The sequence below is a fragment of the Odontesthes bonariensis genome, chromosome 13 (genome assembly GCF_027942865.1).
Source record: "Odontesthes bonariensis isolate fOdoBon6 chromosome 13, fOdoBon6.hap1, whole genome shotgun sequence".
NCBI lineage: Eukaryota > Metazoa > Chordata > Actinopteri > Atheriniformes > Atherinopsidae > Odontesthes > Odontesthes bonariensis.
This window is the reverse complement of record NC_134518.1, coordinates 29,560,920-29,580,527: the sequence shown is the minus strand read 5'-3', so window position 1 is coordinate 29,580,527 and position 19,608 is coordinate 29,560,920. Positions and strand designations below refer to the sequence as shown.

The 19,608-nt window shown below is 36.6% G+C and overlaps 2 protein-coding genes across 2 annotated transcripts; one reads left to right on the top strand and one right to left on the bottom strand.

The window, feature by feature from the left end:
• Positions 1-2,677: 2,677 nt before the first annotated feature.
• Positions 2,678-7,921, bottom strand: tmem144b (transmembrane protein 144b). Its single transcript, XM_075480741.1, has 12 exons — positions 7,757-7,921; positions 7,503-7,670; positions 7,303-7,425; positions 6,552-6,651; positions 6,278-6,358; positions 6,077-6,155; positions 5,777-5,856; positions 5,090-5,208; positions 4,772-4,891; positions 3,973-4,070; positions 3,295-3,348; positions 2,678-3,101 (listed from the first exon to the last, which is right to left on the bottom strand). Exons 1-12 carry the CDS (start codon positions 7,863-7,865, stop codon positions 3,018-3,020), a joined length of 1,215 nt encoding a protein of 404 aa, XP_075336856.1. The 5' UTR covers positions 7,866-7,921; the 3' UTR covers positions 2,678-3,017.
• A 1,007-nt stretch (positions 7,922-8,928) lies between these two features.
• gask1b (golgi associated kinase 1B) lies at positions 8,929-19,194 on the top strand. The gene is made up of 4 exons (XM_075481881.1): positions 8,929-9,873; positions 10,747-10,964; positions 13,100-13,317; positions 17,331-19,194. Exons 1-4 carry the CDS (start codon positions 8,988-8,990, stop codon positions 17,536-17,538), a joined length of 1,530 nt encoding a protein of 509 aa, XP_075337996.1. The 5' UTR covers positions 8,929-8,987; the 3' UTR covers positions 17,539-19,194.
• Positions 19,195-19,608: the final 414 nt, after the last annotated feature.

The window sequence follows — 19,608 nt, the reverse complement described above, 5'->3', positions numbered from 1 at the left end:
AACTCTTAATACATTTCCCAGCAGGATGTTTACTGACAACACATGGTTGCAGTTTTCCAGCAGTGTATCTAATCTTTAAAGAGGTCACAGTATCCATTTGAAGTGACTAAAGCATTACAGAAGATCTTGATGAATAGGTTTAGGCACTAAAAGAACTTGGACAAGGTTAGGGAATGATCACAGTTTTTAAAAATGTAGTAAGAATTGAGTGAATTGAGAGACAACATGTTCATTGTTCATTTTCAGGCAAAACCACAATTTCTCTATATAACTGTGCTTAGTGATCCATGTATGGTGACCTGAATATCAGTAAGATACAAACTGGGTTCAGTTTCTGTGACCAGGATTTGGGCCATTACTCTCAGGCCAATTATGAAGTGTCAGTCATATCATAACTGGGCCGAGTCTTTTTTCCCCCTTTAGTCTTAATAATTAACATTTTCGTTAACAAATTTCAACTTACCATAGAAGGCAACCAGATGAGTTTTTAACTTCTTAGTGCCTCCTGGGCATAAATGTAAGGCATCCCTAACAGATTTCTCAGAAAATGTTTCCTCTGAACAATCTTGAGTAAGTTACTTAACCATTCCTCACTCTTCACATAGGAAAGTAATTTCATAGAAACAGTTTTATCAAAAAGTTATGATTCTTCTAATTAAGAGGTGACTTTCCACTTCATGTTTTAGTTTTTCCACTTTACTTGCAAATTATGAGCTTAAGGATAGTCATATCAGTTTGTTAATGTCAGGGACTAAGAATCTTTTCTGTGAGTCTCAGAACGTCTTAAAGAGCTCATCTACATTGCTAATTTGATGAATGACAAAAAGAAAACAGAATAGTTTTCATATTATATGCATAAAATTGCACAGTCAGTGGGGTTACATGGCACTGAAAGGATCGGATAATTTGCTAAATTACAATAAGATTGAGTTATTAAGTGTATATAAACACCTTAATCTGACAACAAATTGGATCGGACTGGTTACTCGCGATTGGGTTAAGACCCCGAGATAACTCGGTTGAAAGTCAAATTAAACATGTTTGCAGACGGGTGAAGCATGTGGTGAACTAGACTTTGCATTCTGCGCTCTTCATGACACGCTTTGTGCCTCTGATTCGATTCATTCACCGCCATATATCCAAAGATAATTACCCTTGCTCAACTCATTCTTATTGTAATTTAGCCAATTATCCGATCCTTTCAGTGCCATGTAACCCCACTGAGTCTCAGCTCATATCTGTGAACTGAGAGAGATTTTGTTTTAGTTCAGTTTTGAGTGACATGCTGTGCTTTAGAGCAAGTTGTTAATCAGTCGGTTTTTAAGGGCTTAAAGCAATTTCAACTTAGTTGCTTTGTGAAAACAAGCTCAGATTCAAACTAAACTGGATATTGACATCTAACAAATATGAAATGTCTAAATCAGTGCCATACAGGACTGGTTTCTAGTGCTTTATTTTAAAATAACTGTCCTAAATAACTAGTCAGATATGATCCTTTTTTTTTTAGTCACTTGTGAGCTTCATATTAGAAATGTTTGGTGTGAACACAACTTAGTTTGAACTCCCAGGATGTTAAACCTTCAGTGAATTCTACTTCATGCTTCACTCTCTACTAAATGAGGACCAAGATTTTCATCTTAGACGAGTTCTGAGCTGCAGATGAACAGTGTGATACTTATAAAAACAGCGAGGAAGACAAAGGCATAATGTTTGAGTAAAATGTCAGCTACCTCTGTCTTATCCAGGGCACCTCTGTCATCTTTCATTTCTGTTAGGTTTGTCTCTTTTCACTGAAGCATAAATGCCACAGTCATATCCTCTAGGGTGATCTGAGGGCAAAAACCATAGTATTTTCTTCTACTATTTGATCAAAAGAGTAAAGTTTGTATCTTTTTTTTTATTATCATTTACATTTTTTGGCAAATCAATTTATAAAAAAAACCTTGATGCTCAAACATGTGTAAGGTTAGGGAACAATCGCAGTCTGGTTTAACAAAGTCAGCTGTGTTCCAAGTCTTTAAATATGCCTTCAAGTCCTACATATCCAGGAAAATGAAAATCTGTCCTTTAAAACTCATTTTTTTCAGCCTCTGAATAAACTAGCTAAATATAACAAAAAACATTTTGAAGAGAGTTAAATCTTCAGCTTTACTTGGAGTCTTTTTTTTTTTAATCCTGATTAAAAAACATTTAAAAATAAAGATTTACTTTTAAAGAAAAAAAATCAAAGCTACAATCTTATCGTATTATCGGATCATAAGTCTAACCCCAAACAGGGCCATGGATGCAAACCTCATCTCTGGTGTGAAAGTGGTGCATTTTGTATGCACAGCATCAAACTCAACTGTATCCCCTGCTGAGTCGCATAAATTTAAGAAACGTGAAGCTTAGTCAATCAAACCAAAAATATTACCTTCGAGTGTAAAACTGCTAGGAATTACAATGCCACTCATGAGTCAACGATTAAAAAAAAATTCCAATTGTCAATTTGTCACATCATACATGTTTATGGTTTATGTAGTCAAGATCCAAATGTTACTTTTCTTTTCTATCCATCCAACTAAACATCCCTGTGCCAACAACACTGCCAGACACCACGATACTGAAAGTAAATCAGTTCAAGCATTTTTGTTTTTTTTAATATGTTTTTTTTGGTAATAGTACAGAAAAGTGTCAAGTATTCACATAGAAACAAGCATATAGGAAAATATAAATACAACTATGCAGTATTTAGTTTTCAGTATTTAACAGCCCCTTTAAAAACAACTTGGGAGCAATGCCAGACAACTTTTTGTTAGCAACAGAACAAAAGGGGGACTCAACCATTACATTTTCAATGACAAATATATTCTATCAGCAGACTCACTTTCAATCTTCAACATTTTGCCTCTTTAGATTTGAATAGGATTAAATTTTTTTTCCCCCCAATTTATAAAACATGGCATTCTAGTTCTCATTCAGTAAAAGAAACTATGATACTCTATAAATCAAAGTTTCCATTTGACTGTTCTGCACAATTAGATCTTTGAGAAGGCAGTCAGCAAGGAGCCGGTCACCACCACGCAGGATGCCAAGAAGAAGATGGAGCAGTTTGCAAAGCCCTAAGCAAGCGGAGTGGGGGTTGTCAAGGTGAATAAAATCCTCCATTTGACAAACTAACCTTTAATTTTTCCAATGTTATTGTCCTGTTAATAGAATGTACATTTACAGCATTTGGCAAATACTAGTGCAATTATGAAATGCAAGAACAAGATTGTCTATGTCATTGATCACTGCATGCATTTTGATCCCAACCTTAATCTCTTTAAACACCAAGGATCCCCATAGTCCTGCAACCAAACCATAGCCCTACAAAAGATGAAAAATAAGCCGTTTACGGATCACAGACCACTGATTCAAATTATTTACCCTTAATCCATTTTGGCTGTTTGCAAGGGAAAGCTTTATTATTTACACAAAATAGAGCCTCAGTACCAAAGAGCCAAATGATATTGCGTCTTAGATAGGTGGAAGATATCAAAACTGTTGGGAGTTGAAGACATTTAGCAGAATTTCATAACATTATGCTGCATTTATATAGTCCAAGTTTGATGATACATAAACTACTGGTCCACTGAGAACAAACTGTTTTAAGAGGTCAAGTTGAAAAATATTTGCACATTTGACTATGGAAAACATTCAGGGGAGACAAAGACTTAAAGCTTAGCTAGCAGCCATTTTTACTGCATATAGTTTTCCAAGCTGTTTGATTAAAGCAAATTGCATGTATAAAAGTTATCTTTAAAAAAAAAAAAAAAGGAGCCATCAAAAGAAAAATCTGTTTAGAAACTTAAAGATTATACAAGTGCTTCAGTCTGACTTTCAAAACAAAAAATGCTTCAACACTGAGCAGTGTATAAATCTGTGTCAAAGTTTTGCAGTTTCCTTTTTACATGTATACAGCCCACAAATGTCAAGATGTTATGTACTTACTGCAGTGCCAATAGGATAGGAAATGATAGGAGACAAGTAGTCACAGGCCAGGAACCAGCAGTATGAGCCCAAGGCCCACATCATTCCAGACAAAAGTCCTCAAGAGGAAAATGGGAAGACTTAATTTGTGCTCAAGTTAAAGTACAGACCAAAGCTGAGAGTTCTTCTTCTTGCCTGCTTTTTTCTAACTTTTTTTCACATCACTGCAGTGAGGTGCCATACTGCATGCCTGGTTTTGGCAGTAAAATAGACATGATTGCATAGGGAGCCGAGCAAAATGAAGCTGCACAGCAGCATACTCTTCCTGTCTTCATGGGGGTCAAACTGGAGCTATTATTAGACACAGTGGCCTCTTGGGCACAACAATTATGTGGTTCAGAAATAAATATTCTGGTGGAAACTGGGAGAAAAGTCCTCAGTTTTTAGACTGCCTGACACAGATTGTTCTGGGTTGTGTGGTGCCCAACCAGTTTGACTTTAAAATGGATAAGATCAACACTTGCCCCCTGTTAAATTATAGCTTTGTTATAAACAAGATCTCTGAACCGTTTGACCTCTTTCCACGTTTAGTTTGGAAGATCTGTACTGCACTGTGGAAGTATCAAGGCAAGAAAATAATTACTGTTTTCCCCTCAGACTCTAATCAAGTTTAAAAAAAAAAAAAATAATCCTGTTTGTCAATACTGAGGTCCCTTTGTTAGCTTATACCTTAAACAAAAAAGGTTAATTGGTTTGATAAAGTTTTAACGAATGTTCAAAAGGATCATGGCCAATTGAAAAGCTTGAGCAGAGTGTTTACCTGGCAGGATGACTCTGGAGTAAACTCTGGGCTTGTTATTCATGACAGCACAGTAGATGGCAAAGTACACTGTGCTTGTAAGAAAAATGCCTGAGCTCTGTGCATACACATAGTCAGGATCTGTGAAGAGACAAACAGGAATTAGTTCTGGTCATTAAACCAGGTTCTTGGGAGAGAGCGCCCTTATTTACCAACCAACTGTGGGAGCCATCCTGATCAGAGATGACATTTTAATTTTGTCTTCATTGTTTGCCCATTTAGAGAATAATAGCACATTGAATGTTCAAAATGAAGAGTTATCAAATGCTGACATCATACCATAGACACTGGCTCCATAGAAAATGCTGTCAGGGCACACTGAATGGCTCTTTATGTAGAGAATGGGTATAAAGCAGGAGCCATACAGCAGGCCGACCATAACAGCAAGCAGACAACCACTGTTTGAAAGGGGCATAAGATAAAGTAAAGAACTGAATAAAAGATGCAGTCCAAGTCTCCTCTGAAACCTTGTTCAATTTGTATGTTAATTTCAACATTTTTCACAAAGCAGACAGACTGACAAGGTAAAGGGAAATGTGCATACACCTATTCACAACATTTTTAAAGGTAGATGTACATCAGTACATACAATCTAAGCACCTCAGTGTGGCAACTTTTTTGCATTCAAACTATTTCCGTTTCTTTGCTTCTTTTTGGGTGTCCAGGCTGTTCTTGATTTCAGCATTGTAATGCTACAGCAACTCATTTAAAGGGAGCTTAATACGTTGTCTTAGTTGTGAATGTGTCCAATAACCAATTCTTTTAAGTCCTAATAGAATATCCCCCCCCCCCATCTAAAACCAAACCAGCAGGCAACTGGAGAATTCAATTAATAGTTTACATTTCAATTGTTTTGTTCTTTGTAAAATCAATACATAAAATTAAATCTACAAAAATTCAATATTCAATAAAGCTTTTTAATTATTTCTGTGCACCGAACTCCGTAAGCTACCGAATAAAACTCACAGAATTCGTCTATTCTTTGGTCCAATGGCATCTATCCAGAAATCACTGGAACATGGTCCATAACTTCCTGAATTTGCCCTCTACAAAAAATAAAGTTAATTTTCACAATGTCTTTGAATACATACAAGTAAAGAAGACAGGGGGGAAACCTCAAAAATCAGTTTGAGAAAGCATGAAAAAAAACAAACTTTTACTGATAATTAGTAAATGAAAAGTTTGCTTTCACTGAAATCAAATGATGAAAAAAAAAAAAAAAAAAAAAAAAAAGTCAACTTCACATTCAACTAATGATATACTCACTCTGTCAATTAGCAATGGAACAAATTCCAAGTCAGGATGAAGCGCTACATCAGATTTAACAAAGAAAAAGATCAAGCCACTGGGGAAAAAAAAATAAAATAAATAAAAATACCATGCATTATCCAATACAAAATTCAAAATAACCCATAAGGCTGCAGCTAGTATGAACAACATTAAAACTGGAAATGTGAGAGACATTACCTGAGTAGACACAACCCAGCTCCACAATAATTTAATATCGGCCTGGAAACAGTCTCAGCATCAATCCCAAACAAGCCAAACCTTTAAGAGACAGTCGTATTTTGTTAAACTATACTATCAAATAAAAACTGAACAATTACATCGTATGGCATCCATATAAAAAGGCAAATAATGCTTAACTTTCTTCATATCCCGGTTATTATGAACTTATCCAAATTTAGAAAAGACAAGAAAAGCAAAATCCATCCATAGACTGTAAATAAATTTGACTCACCTTGAACTGGCCCATCCCATCAACATACTGGAGGACCCCCAAATTAACATTCCAAGAGCAAGGCCAATTGATTTAACAATAGAGACGACTGCAATATTCCCTGGGAACCACACAGGTAAAGAAGTAAGCAACGTGCTCAGGTTTATGTGAACTGCCAACGTCTTTGAGCCCTCCGAAGATGCTGACATGAACATTATCTGCCAAATGTTAAAATTTATTAATTGGGCATATCCTACTTGCTGGATGTTTTTTCCCCCTGATAAATAAGTGTGAGCACTTAAAAGTTTTACCCCAAGGGTGCCAAAAATATTTAGTTTGGTCCAGCCAAAGACAAGGGGGATTGAGCTGAATCTTTTTTTTTTTTTTTTTCCACACAATTTGACTGAGCTTTCAATTCAATGAATTGTCAAAGCTTTATATCAAGTGTCAAGATTAAATTTGACAGCCCTGGCTATCAGATATATCCCAGTCCCTCATACTGTCAGCAACCAGGGACAGAACTACAGGTCCAACTATATGAAATTATTCCTGCAAGATCTATAAATCTGTAGCAAAATGCATACACAATGAAGGAATTTATATAGGAACTGAGCCACACAGAGTGTACTAAAGATAGGTACATTTTCCTCAGATAAAAACACAAGACGGTTGCCGCAAAAGGACTCTGGGCCTTAAGCCCATCTGCTGCAACCTATGACACAGGTAAGATAAAGCAAATAAACGGCAAACAAATTGCCTTTTCATAAAATACCTGTAGTCCAGATAACACCTCCAACCATTGCGAGAGGATAGAATTTGGGCGACTGAAGCATCAAGTTTCCAAGCATAGACACAACCCATATTGCTGCACAGCTTACCCATTGAAAGAACATACCTGTAAATTAAACAAATGATCAAACCACAAACTTTGCATCTCATGTGTAGATTTCCCCCTAAATATTGAATGCTTACCATCCCCGGTCTCTGTTCTTTTGATAGGAACGACATTGCTGCCATACAACAGTACAGCAGCAATGTTTGCAGCCAACCCATAGGCCAAATGAGTCGCATTACTGGAGTTTCTGAAGAGGTTCGTTTCCAGTGTGTCAATTCCATGAGTTGCACCTCCATCTTTGGAATCTGTATGAGTTTAACATCCGATATTGACGATTTCAAAGGACTCACTCAACTCCACATTCATCAAACACCAATTATAGTCAACTTACCTTCAGTGCTGTGACAGAGCACCATTAATAACGACCAAACAAGTAAAGTAAGAGCTGAGCGATTTACCTTGGGCATGATAAAAAATAATGTTGGTTTTTCGTTTGACATCACTACTCTTTCTATGTTAAAAACTGCTGGGGTGCCGAGTGCGTTTGCAGAGGGGAAAGCAGAAAGCCTGCAAGGTGTTGCCAATTATCCAGCTAATCAGCGAAGGTGGCGCTTTAAGGCTGCAGAGGAGCAACAAGTAATAAACAAATTAATAAGAAAACACTGTGTTCTGGTATATTTATTATGTTTTCTTTAAACACTTCGGGCCTACCCTTTATATATCAATCTCTAACTTTGTTCAATAACTATTTTTTTCGGCACGACTAGGAAAAACGTCTCAACAATAGTTCTATTTTTTGTTCTTTGTCATATCAGAAAATCCTTTTTATGGGCTGCTGCGCTTCATCATTTTCCAATCACACAAGGAAATATGTGTTTCCTCCTTCCAAATGTCTATCCGTTCTGTTATATTTATGATGTGTCTCAATTATGTCTCCACAACATGCAGATCCTGTACTCAGCTAATCGAGAGAAGTGGAATGGACCACAAGATGTCGCTTAAAACGCATAGGGGATGCCAGTGAATGATCAGGATATTTTTAACGCTTTCGATTAGAGAATGTATTTCTGATAGTTTTTCCTTATAACCTCTGAATTTACCTGTGGTTTCACATTTAGATAAAGCCTTAAACGTCCTCAAATTATAACATTCGCCTGCCAATGATTTTAAAGTGTTACTAACTAAGTTTACACCATCAGTTCCTACGGGGACTTATGGTCTGAAATATTTGAATGTAAAACTACGGAGAATGCAGAAAAAATGTAAAGGTTTTGCTTTAGCCTCACTTTTTTTTTAATTATAACTTCTTTTTTTTTTACTGAGTTTCAAGTTACAAGCTTTATGGGAATTTATCATTTCAGGTCATACAAAACACCCACGAGGTTCTCTATAGGTGCTTTTCAAAGTAATTTTTCACATGTCCGAATAGGCTACTCAAAAATGGCTAAAGTTTCTTTGTTTGGGTCAGATGGTTGTTTGACAGTATCCATCCTCTGCGCAGTTGTCTGCACTCCCTGGCCACAAAGCCTCCCTACCAAAATTAGTTTCGGAAGCTTTGCGCTCCTCCCCAGTGTGAGCTTGGTGAAAAAAGACACTCAACAGTGATAATGACATGAGTTCCAATGGGTAAGTCTCGCGTTCACTGGCTGTGCTTTCCTTTTTTGAAACTGACCAGCAACTTTCGGAGATGCTCTCTTTCTAAAAGAAGTTTGTTAATTGCGATTGCATGTTCGCTCTATTTGTTTTTCGTGGTTTCACACGTTGGACACCCGCAGCGAAAGCCGCACAAAAGGACTGACAAGGACAAGGATCGGCACACCCGTGGATATAATATTTTGGACAGTAACGATGCAATGATAGACTCAGCTGACTTGCAGAACAATGCGAAGTTTGTGGTCCCGACTCGATCCAATGTCGTGTACATAACGTTGAAATCCAAGCGTCAAAAACCACCCCATATACGAGGTACAATTAAACCAAAACTGAGGAGAAAACTGAAAAAAACTAAAACGAGCATCCAGTCTGTTCCGCAGAACAGACAACTCACCGCGGAGCTGGACGCAGGCCAAATTAAACGAAACTTTGCATCCGAGACGTCCTGGAAAGAAAGCAGTGATGTGGATTATAAATCACTGAATATAATCGACAAATCTTATGATTTTGGGGCAGATTCAAAAATCAGTTCAATCCGAATTTTCAGCAAAAGGGCACCGCCATGGTTCAGCGCACAGGACTTGCAAACTATGCGCTTTCTTGCGGATGGCAAAGTTTTGCGCATGAAAGAAATCTTTCGTGGAAACGCCCCATCACTTCTGATATTTGAGGGTGAGAGCATTGCCCCTCTGGCCGACCAAAAAAACTCAAAAAGGAATGAAGTATGTAGAGGGCAGTGTGGAATCATCCACAGCCCCGTGGATAACATGGAGGTATTTGCTTTCCACTTGGACAGAGTGTTGGGGATTAATAGGACATTGCCAGCGGTAAACAGAAAGTTCAGCTTATTACACGGTAAGTTATTAAGCGGGAGGTCAACGTTTCTTATTGTCTGACCGTGGGTAAAAGTGGAATCATTATGTCTGACACATGTAATCACATTTTCCAGCTGGGTTGTTTGGTTTATGAGTAATACTGCACTAATTAATGGACTGTTTAGGTCATAGGTTATATGAGGGCAGTAATGTGCCTCCCACAGAATAATCATACACCACAAACCTTTTGTAGCCTACAGCACATATATGTGCTGCTTAAACCCATAAGTCACTAATTGGACTTCCTATTAAATCAGGTACCCAGTTGTGCTTTTTTTTAACTTAAGTAACCACATGAAGTACAAAAGTTGTGCTTTATCTGATAATATGAAAACATGTTAAGCATTTTAAGGATGGTCATTGCTATAAAGATATACATTTACAGGGTTTAGACACATTTTAGCGACATATACAGTGGTGAAATATTGCCTCTATCCTTTTTCCTCTGTTCCTTGCATCATTCCATGTGACTAATGTCTGCATCTGTTTTTCTATTATGTTAATATCAGAATTTGTAGCTATACAGCAGAGAACCAAGAAAGACGTATGACTTCAGTCTTTGGCCTTGGGTTGAGAAATCTGTGGTTGTTTATAATCTTTTTTTTCCCCTCGACTATGTCTCAGAGAAAATGTTGTCATGAATGTTTTTTTTTCTTTATATGCATCACATAAACAAAAGTAAAGCATCATTCAATGAGCAATTTTTACCATAGGAGAGGGCTGTGGTAATACATTAGGATTTATGTTGGGAAACAGACTGTGAAATTACTCAGAGAAGATTAGATGCCCAGTTAGCTTTGCATGTGACAGTTGCTCAAACCTGACCATATAATCCACCTTTCCTCCTCTTTAGATGCCCGGTCCTGTCCAGTGGTGTCATGGGATGCATCGCTGTACCCAAAAGGCCTTGCAGCAGGCCTGGCCACTGTAAGGTTAACATGGGGGGAGTACCAGAGCTCTCTGAAACAGAGATGTTGGCATAAAAACATCAGCCCAAAGCCAAACTCTGGCTGTGCTACTATTCATCATTATGAATGGAGCAAACTAGCTCTGTTTGACTTCTTGTTACAGGTAATAATGGCTGTCTGACAAATAATAGTTTAACATAAGCATGACATCACAGACAAATATGATAGATGCCACATTTATCTAAATGCGTATAAATGCAGCTTCAGTTTCTCAGTTTTTTTGATTATCTTTCATTTGTTTAAGCCTCTCTCAGATGTCTGACCTCAGCCCTGTTACCCAACAGCTGTTATTAATGAAAAACTACTTGAATATTCTCCCACACTATGTCCTTTGGCTGAATAGTTGTCTTTTTTTTACCATGACGGAGATCTCTGTTGATCAAATTTTGGCACTGAGGCCATATTTCTAGAAATACTTTTATTCATCCCTTCTTGACAATAATCACTGTAGAAATCAGTTTTTTTTATGTATTCAAAATAGTTTCAAAATCACTAAAAATTTTAAGAGGCAATTGAGGCCATACTGTTTATTTCATTGCTCATTAAGGGTCAGTAGAGATCATCTATTCAAATAGCACAATAGACATAAGACAAATAGCATACAAATCATTTATCTCTTTAATACTTAGAAAACATTTTTATTTCCTCAACTGGTATTGGACAAATAAATTTAATCCTGAAAGATTATTCATTTTTAAGACTTTGATGAGAATCATTTTGCAAGCATTGACTGATGTCTGGAGCCCATGGTCATTATCAAAGAGCACGTTTCTTCCTTAGTGAGGCTTTAGTTTATTTTTGTCCTTCTGAAGTGCCTGGAACACCATCTGAAACCCACAAGTGCAAACCAATCAGCTTGATTGCATTTGGCTGAAATTAAGTCAGAATTAATTTAGATGTCTCTATCTTTTGTCAGATAACCATTGAACATAAATGACCCAAGGACACTTGGAGCAGTGCATGGTTATCCATGCCTTTACCCCATTTCTATGTTTGTTTGTTTTATTTACACATGATTATTCAAATCATGAAGTGTCTGTATTTATACTGCCTGGCCAGTTGATAAATTCTATGAATCTATAAACGGGGTCATTCTGTATTTTCAGATGATCAGCTGACCTAATTGTTCTGACCTCATAACGTTGCTGAACCTAGAATTGATCAACTTAAGTGACCTTAGATGATATTAGGCTCACAGGCATCTATGTTTGGCACTCTGCATGATAGGTACAGCACATCGTCAGCTGCTCTTTCAACCCTGATTCCCCATCACTCACAAAAATCTGGACCCATCAGACCACTTTAGGAGTTCAATCTGTGTGCTTCCCGGCAAACTAACAGATTGTTATTGAGATTTGCCTCACTGTTGAGGGGTTTCGTAAGGTTCTGGAGATGTCCCTACATTGTGCATGTGGAAATGCTCATATATTTAATCCTTCATTTTTACTGTTGATTATCTCTGTTTTGATTTCAACAAATGTTTAAGTGACCTCTGTTCAGAGCCCTGTTTAAGGAATGAGAAACTACTCACTGCATTAGTAAGGGTCTCCAGGTGAAATATTTACCACTTCATGGACGCTCTTTATAAATATAGAGTATATATATATATATAGTATGCTTGTGGCCTCAATTAATTTATTTGAATTACAAATGTCGTGGAGGTGATGTGAAGTTCATCCTACGAAATTATCCACCTGCACATCTATTTTCTATTCCCACCTCATCCAATTCAGGGTCGTAGGGGGCTGAAGACATAATTGTACATTTAAATAATGTTTTTCCACACAGTGAACAAAACTTTCATTAGATTTCATGTGTTAGTATTAAGAAAGTGAAATTTTGCGTGTTTTGGAACACCATCTGAAACCCACAAATTACATTAACATTAAGTGTGAAACATGGTTGAGGCTTTAATTGAATATGCGGTCACCATCCCCTGCAGAGGAAACAGGTGTTATTAAGCACAATGTGCTGCCTGCTAATTTTAAGAGTATAAGGTCATCGTATGAGGGAGGTGTTGATATGAATCAAATAAACTAGTGGCGCTTTTGCTAAGAGGACACAGCAAAAACCAGCCTGCAGGAGATAAAGATAATCAAGGAAATAATTAATAATAATTAAATAATTAAACACATGCAAAAAGGAGGAAACCATTGCATTAATATTAATCTGAAAATCCATAAATCCCAGACCAAACTGTTCTTGTATTTCCTGGAGCAATATGAACTGTCTCCTCAGATACACAACCGCCTTGACCAGAGTTGCTGCGGGTTTAGGCCTCGGCGGGAGGATGTGTGTGTTGAACTGGGCCACCATTCATGCGGAGACAACATACAACTGGCAAACATCATTTACAGGGATCAAGACCCGAGACACCTGGTTTTCACAAACAACAAGGGATTCTTCGACCGCAATGAGGACAACTTGGACTTCAGGCTGCTGGAAGGGATAAAGGAGTAAGTTTGTATTACTCATGTGATAAATACTCACATTCACCTTACTTTATTTAGGTTTTTATTGTTCCGTTAAATTCATTTATAAAAATGTTTTAACTGTATTTTATTAGTTTGCCTTTGCATATAAGTACCAAGTAGTTTTGGTATCCATCCCTAACAAGATCATGCTATTCTACGCCAGACAGTTACATTGGTTTGTCGTAACATGTTATGTTTACATATAATCAAGACAACCAGCAAAATGGCGGCCATATGAAAGTGATTGTCATGTTGTTAAAATAATGTATTTTAGAAGTAACCTAGATTGTTTACTCGTCCTGCCCAACGAAGTGCTTTTGTAAAGTGTTGTGTTATTAACATACATTGTTGGTCTCGATCTTAAACCCCACAAAGGCCCATGGTTGAAAGTAGTATTTGGCTGCTCTCTCTTCTCCCTCTCCATGATCTGATGTGGAAATGTTCATATGAATCGTATTTCCCTTCTGCTGCTTGTAGGGGTGGTACTATCGAAGTCTATGAACGGACGTTATGCTCTATACAACCATTTCAGTTGAAGGACTTGTTGCTTTTTATATGTCATTATGTTACCATTCTAACTGTCTGTATGTTTAGCTACTCATTTACGTATATTTATACGGGATATTTTGCTACATAGGTCATCATGTTCAGTTTCAATATCTCCTAACATGTTTGACACCGTTGTTTTAAACTTCTTTACTAAGAGAAAGGAGTAGATTGCAGAGGGCACAACCCTGACTACTCCGTGGAATTTTATATCAGGCACCACCAGTTTCAGACCTATCCTGCTTACTGTTTTATACAGTCCATTTACTTTTTTATGCCCCTATCACTCACAATTCCTCTCTTTTTCCTTTGCTCTCACTCCCTGATGGTAAGCGTTAGAGGTCTTATCTATTTTACTATTTATGGGTTGTGATTTCTCTCATCTGTCATGGCCCAACTGAAAACAATAGCCAGGAGATATGTTGCCATCTCACAATTCACATAGATGGATTGTCACACTAGTACGCTTTGGAGATGTGAACAAATATGTCTATCACACATTTTCTTGAGAACCTAAGCAACAATTTTGTCATTACTGATTTAAATCTGTGTTTGAACTTTTCCAGGGTTGTTCCAACGCTCAACAAACACCGACATGAAGCAGATGTAAAAGACAATTTATATAGTCTTAAACTTTCACATCCTAATTTAAACTTTTGAAGTGGACTATGCTGATGATCTCCTCTTTTACGTTACACTATTACCTATACAACAGTTTGAACTTGATTTCTAAATTTTGCTCAGCAAAGTAAATGTTTTGTGTTGTATTTTCAGGAGATGAGTATGTACGGTGATCATGTGTTCTTTCAGTTCATCCTCAACATTGCAGATACATTGCTTTCATTTCATGCATAATTTAATCAATAAATCAGTGAGTCTTACCACTGGGGAGACGGCAGGGATACTGCGGTTTGGCAAGGACACTAGTTTCTCCCCCATTAACGTTGACGCTTGTGATCCTTAGCTAAACTGGAGCTTGTATTCTGGCATTCAAATCAGATAGCCTGAAGGCTAAAATTTAGTTTAGTTTAGTTATGATGAGATGACACAAAAGGTCACAAAAAGAGTTTAATGAGAATACTGCAGCACACTCAGTCTTTTTAGATCTAGAATTGTAGATCTAGATTTCAGAGCATTTCAATCAATTTTTCACAAAAAGTGTTTTATGTCGTGTAAAACTTAATAAAACCTTTCAAATCTAGTAATTTGTAAATGCTTTAAAACAAGATTTTGCTTGAAAATAGAACACAGAACAATAAATAACATAATTAATATAAAAACTGAGAATTTGTATTTTTCTTTTTAGATAAGGTCAAATTTCTCTAGTCTTTTCTTGCCTCATAACAGTCTCTTCAAAATGTGGTACTTGCATACAGTTTAAATAGCCATTTTTGTTTGACTCTGATCTGACTCTTAATGAAAATACATTAATTTCAAACATTCTACCATTTGTATTTTGCGCAATCAGCCTACATGTGAATATAGTCCAAATCGAGACAGAAATGTTGTCTTTCACATGAGTGGGTGCTGGTAAACACACACACATACACAGAAGAAGAAAAAATCTGGATTTATTTGAGTTGTGCTTTGAAAATGACTGCTGGTGAATGCTAGTCTTGATGACCCACTTTTCAGTTCAAATTTCAATTCTGCTGTCTGACTAAAGAAACAGCATTTAGTGATTTTTCTTTTTTCTTAGCAGACGTTTGCTGAAAATGAATGGAAATTGTTGCAATACCATTTACATAGAACTTCAGTGTTATTACTGTAATTAGCAGCCAAATATTGGGCATGTAGAATAGTCTTGCTTTAAACTGTGTGCAGCTTTGTCAGCATGGAATACTGCAAAAACTGTGTGGATTTTTCATTTAATGAGGGAAGCTTTAACACTTTAAATATGTTGAAATTACATAAAATACCAGCAGCGTGATTCACATCCCTTATTGTGCAGAACTCATGTTTAAACCATCATTTTGCTTGAGCTAAGATTTTAGTTCAACAAATGTCTTGCAGAAAATGTGACTCGGTAACTACGAAGAAGCAATGAGCCAAAGCAGTTGCAGTTATTTGCAGTTCGCTCATGTGAATGGAAGGTATCATACAGAAATGTTGTTCGGTTCAAGTTCCTATTTCTCTATGATGATTACTTTTATAGGTTTGGCATTTTAACATCACTGCTCAGCAGTCACTTTAAATGAAACATTCTATTTTTTAGCATCATCTACAGTTAGGTCCATATATATTTGGATGCTGACACAATTTTTGTTTATTTATCTGTTTACTGAAACATATTCCAATTATAGTTACTTAAAGGACATGGACATAATGTGTTGACTCAGCTTTCATTTGAGGGTATCCACATTCAAAGTGAATGAAGGGTTTAGGAGTTTCAGTTTATTTTTTATTTTTTTTAAATGGATGCAGTCAAATTGATTGGGCGGCATTTCATAATACAGATGGACAATTACCCAAAACATACAGCCAAAGCAACCCAAGCAACCCCTTATTAAAGCAAAGAAGTGAAATATTCTTCAATGGCCAAGTCAGTCATCTGATCTTAACCTAATTGAGCATACTTTTCACTTGTTGAAGACTAAACTTCGGACAGAAAGGCCCACAAACAAACATCAACTGAAAGCTGCTGCAGTAAAGGCCTAGCAGAGCATTAAAAAGGAGGAAACCCAACACATGGTGATGTCCTTGAGTTCAAGACTTCAGGCTGTCATTGCCAGCAAAGGGTTTTCAACCAAGTATTTGGTAGTATTTAAAATTAACATTTTATTTTCAGTTATTTAATTTGTCCAATTACTTTTGAGCCCCTGAAATGAAGGGATTGTGTTTAAAAAAGAAATGCTTAAGTTCCTCACATTTTTTATGCAACCTTTTAGTTCAGCCCACTGAATTAAAGCTGAACGTCTGCACTTCAACTGCATCTGAGTTGTTTACAATTCAATGTGCTAATGTACAGAACCAAAATTAGAAAAAAGTTGTCTCTGTCCAAATATTTATGGATCTAACTGTATAAACAGTTCTGCAGCAAGTGCAGTCTAGCGAAACGAGGTCATTATTTTCTATGTTAGTCAGATTTGTGACCATGCAAATGTTGAACCAGCAGGCTTTTCTGCTGGCAGTTTATTCAAAGCTGACAGCTGAGTGATGAATAACTTATCAGTTTGCTTCCTGCTGCACTGATACATCTGATCTTATTGTTTTCTGAGCTGTCGGCCCTGTGGTTAGAACGAGTTAACATTTCAATATTTTTGTTGTAAAGAAAGAAACGAGATAACATTTGAGCCTAATACCCTAATCTTTTTTTTGTTGCGATACCTTTGCATGCAATGGATTTACTTTCCACCATCATCTGAGCTCATTACACTCATTCTAGAGGACTGTACATAAGCAACAACAAAGTTATATTTATTTTCCCAATTTGTTTCATGTCTTTTTAGGCTTCCAGAGCAAGCAGTGTCTGTGTTGAGGAGCAGAAAGCTGAGGGAGAAACTTCTGCAGTCTCTTTTTCTGGACCAGACATATTGGGAAAGCCAGAGCAGCCGACCGGGCATCGACAAACTGATTGATATTATCGAAAGGCGAGCTGAGGTACTGCTCACCTACATCAACGCCCATGGGATCAAAGTCATCCCAATGAACGTGTGAGGAAATTCATGCAAGTTTAGTGGCCAAATTTGGGCATGGACGAAGTAAATGAATGATTCGATCATTGTTTCCACATTATGTACTGTCAGACTTTTTAGAAAACACAGTTGTAACAAATATTGTAAACTGATACATGGAAGTCTACATGGAATCAAATGTTTCTAACATGTATCTTGCACTATACCTATTCACCAGTATATGACTCATCTATGATAAACAGTTATGTTAATGACTCGTCCTGCACTTGGTGGTGTATACTGACATTGTGTCCAATTAAATGCTTTATTAAAATTTCAGCAAAGTTGACGCAAAATTGGTCTCAGATCTGGCTGGTGTAGCAGACCAGCTGACCAGTAAGAGCAGTACAGTTTGACATAAATATGTGTACAGTAAAAAATAAAAAAAATAGCACACTGTTGGTCATTTCACAGGAACTTTCTTATAAGAACATTAGAGCAAAGGTTGTCAAGTATAAATGTTTATGCATTTGGCAGACACTTTAATCCAAAGCAGCTTACAGCTAGTGTAAGAGGGTCTTGCCTAAGGACCCCTACTGGAGGTAGTACCTTTCATGTAGGGGATTGAACCCAGGTCACCTACTTGAAAGGTGGTAATCTTACCACTACACTACCACTACACTACCACTGTATTCTTTTTGTATGCCTGACATTATCAACATAAAACTAATTGTTTTGCTGTGTTGTTGATGACTCAGTAAAAAAAAAGTCATTTGTTTTTAATGAATGATTTAATGAAGGCATTACAGATGAATCTGTCATTTGTATTGGATATTAAGAATCTAACTTATTTTAACACGTTTAATACATCTACAGAAACCTTGATTGAGGCTGACTTTCTTTAATTGCCCTTAACTTATTTTCTCCTCAGAGGCCTACAGGCTGTTGTCATTATTTAAAACTTTTCCTTTACTTATAAATTGTGCCCCTCCTCAGGCCCTGAAGCAGGTGCAATTATATTTTGTATGAATGGAATGCTCTTAATAACAAGCAATTTTATTTTTTTTCATTCTGTACAGCAGGTTATTCCATAAGTTGATGAAGTCTTTATGTAACTGACAAAACACAGCTGAAAGATTTGGCTAAACTAGTATTACACAGCTTACACTGCACTGGGATACACTGGGTATTCTCTTCTCTTTATCCTCTCTTTTTATTTTCCCTTTTAATTTTAGTTTGTTTTATATTGAATGATTAGTATCCCTTGTGTTGTTTTTGTTGTTGTACAATTTATGATTATTTTTATTATGCTTTTGCTTCTGTACAGCACTTTGGTCGACTGAGGTTGTTTTAAATGTGCTCTATAAATAAACTATGATGATGATGATGATGGTATCTTCTTTAAAGTTTTAGTGTCTTTTGAACAAAGTTCACATTGTCAAAGAGACCACACCTCACGTACAATTCTATGCATTTACGTTTAAATATAATGCCGCTCATAATTTAACAGTGAGTGTATATAATCAGGTGAGGACTTGTAGAATGAAAGGTCATCCTGGGTTATTCTTTCATTTGCACTCTTTTATCAACTTTTTATCATTGAAGTGTAATTTATTTTTGCTTATTTATCAATTTTGTTAATTTGAACGTAAAATGTTTAATAAAAGCTTCTGATTATTAAATCTTTGATATTTCTTTACCACTTAATGTGTCTTTTTTGTCTTTGCATTTGTTTTCATTTCTTTGAGGCAATGAGGTATGGTGGTAAAAATTAGAAAATTATATTCTCACTTTTACAGTTACATGTCCTAACTGATCGGTAGAGGTGGCTCAGATGTGTTTACGATCACAAGTTTTCAAGAAGATACAATGTAGTCCACCAAATGGTAGAGCATGTCATTTAAAGATTACTAGGAAAAGGGTGCTGTTTTTACACTGTTTAGTGATATTTACTGATTTGATAATTAAATATTTTTAGATTATTTCACCATTAAATAGATATTAGAATTACATACAAGCAGTATGTCCACTTGGAAGACGTCAAAGCAGAGTCAGAAATAGTCTGTGGCTCAGAAATCTGAGCCAGAGTGAGCTGTCTGCCTTTCATGCTGTC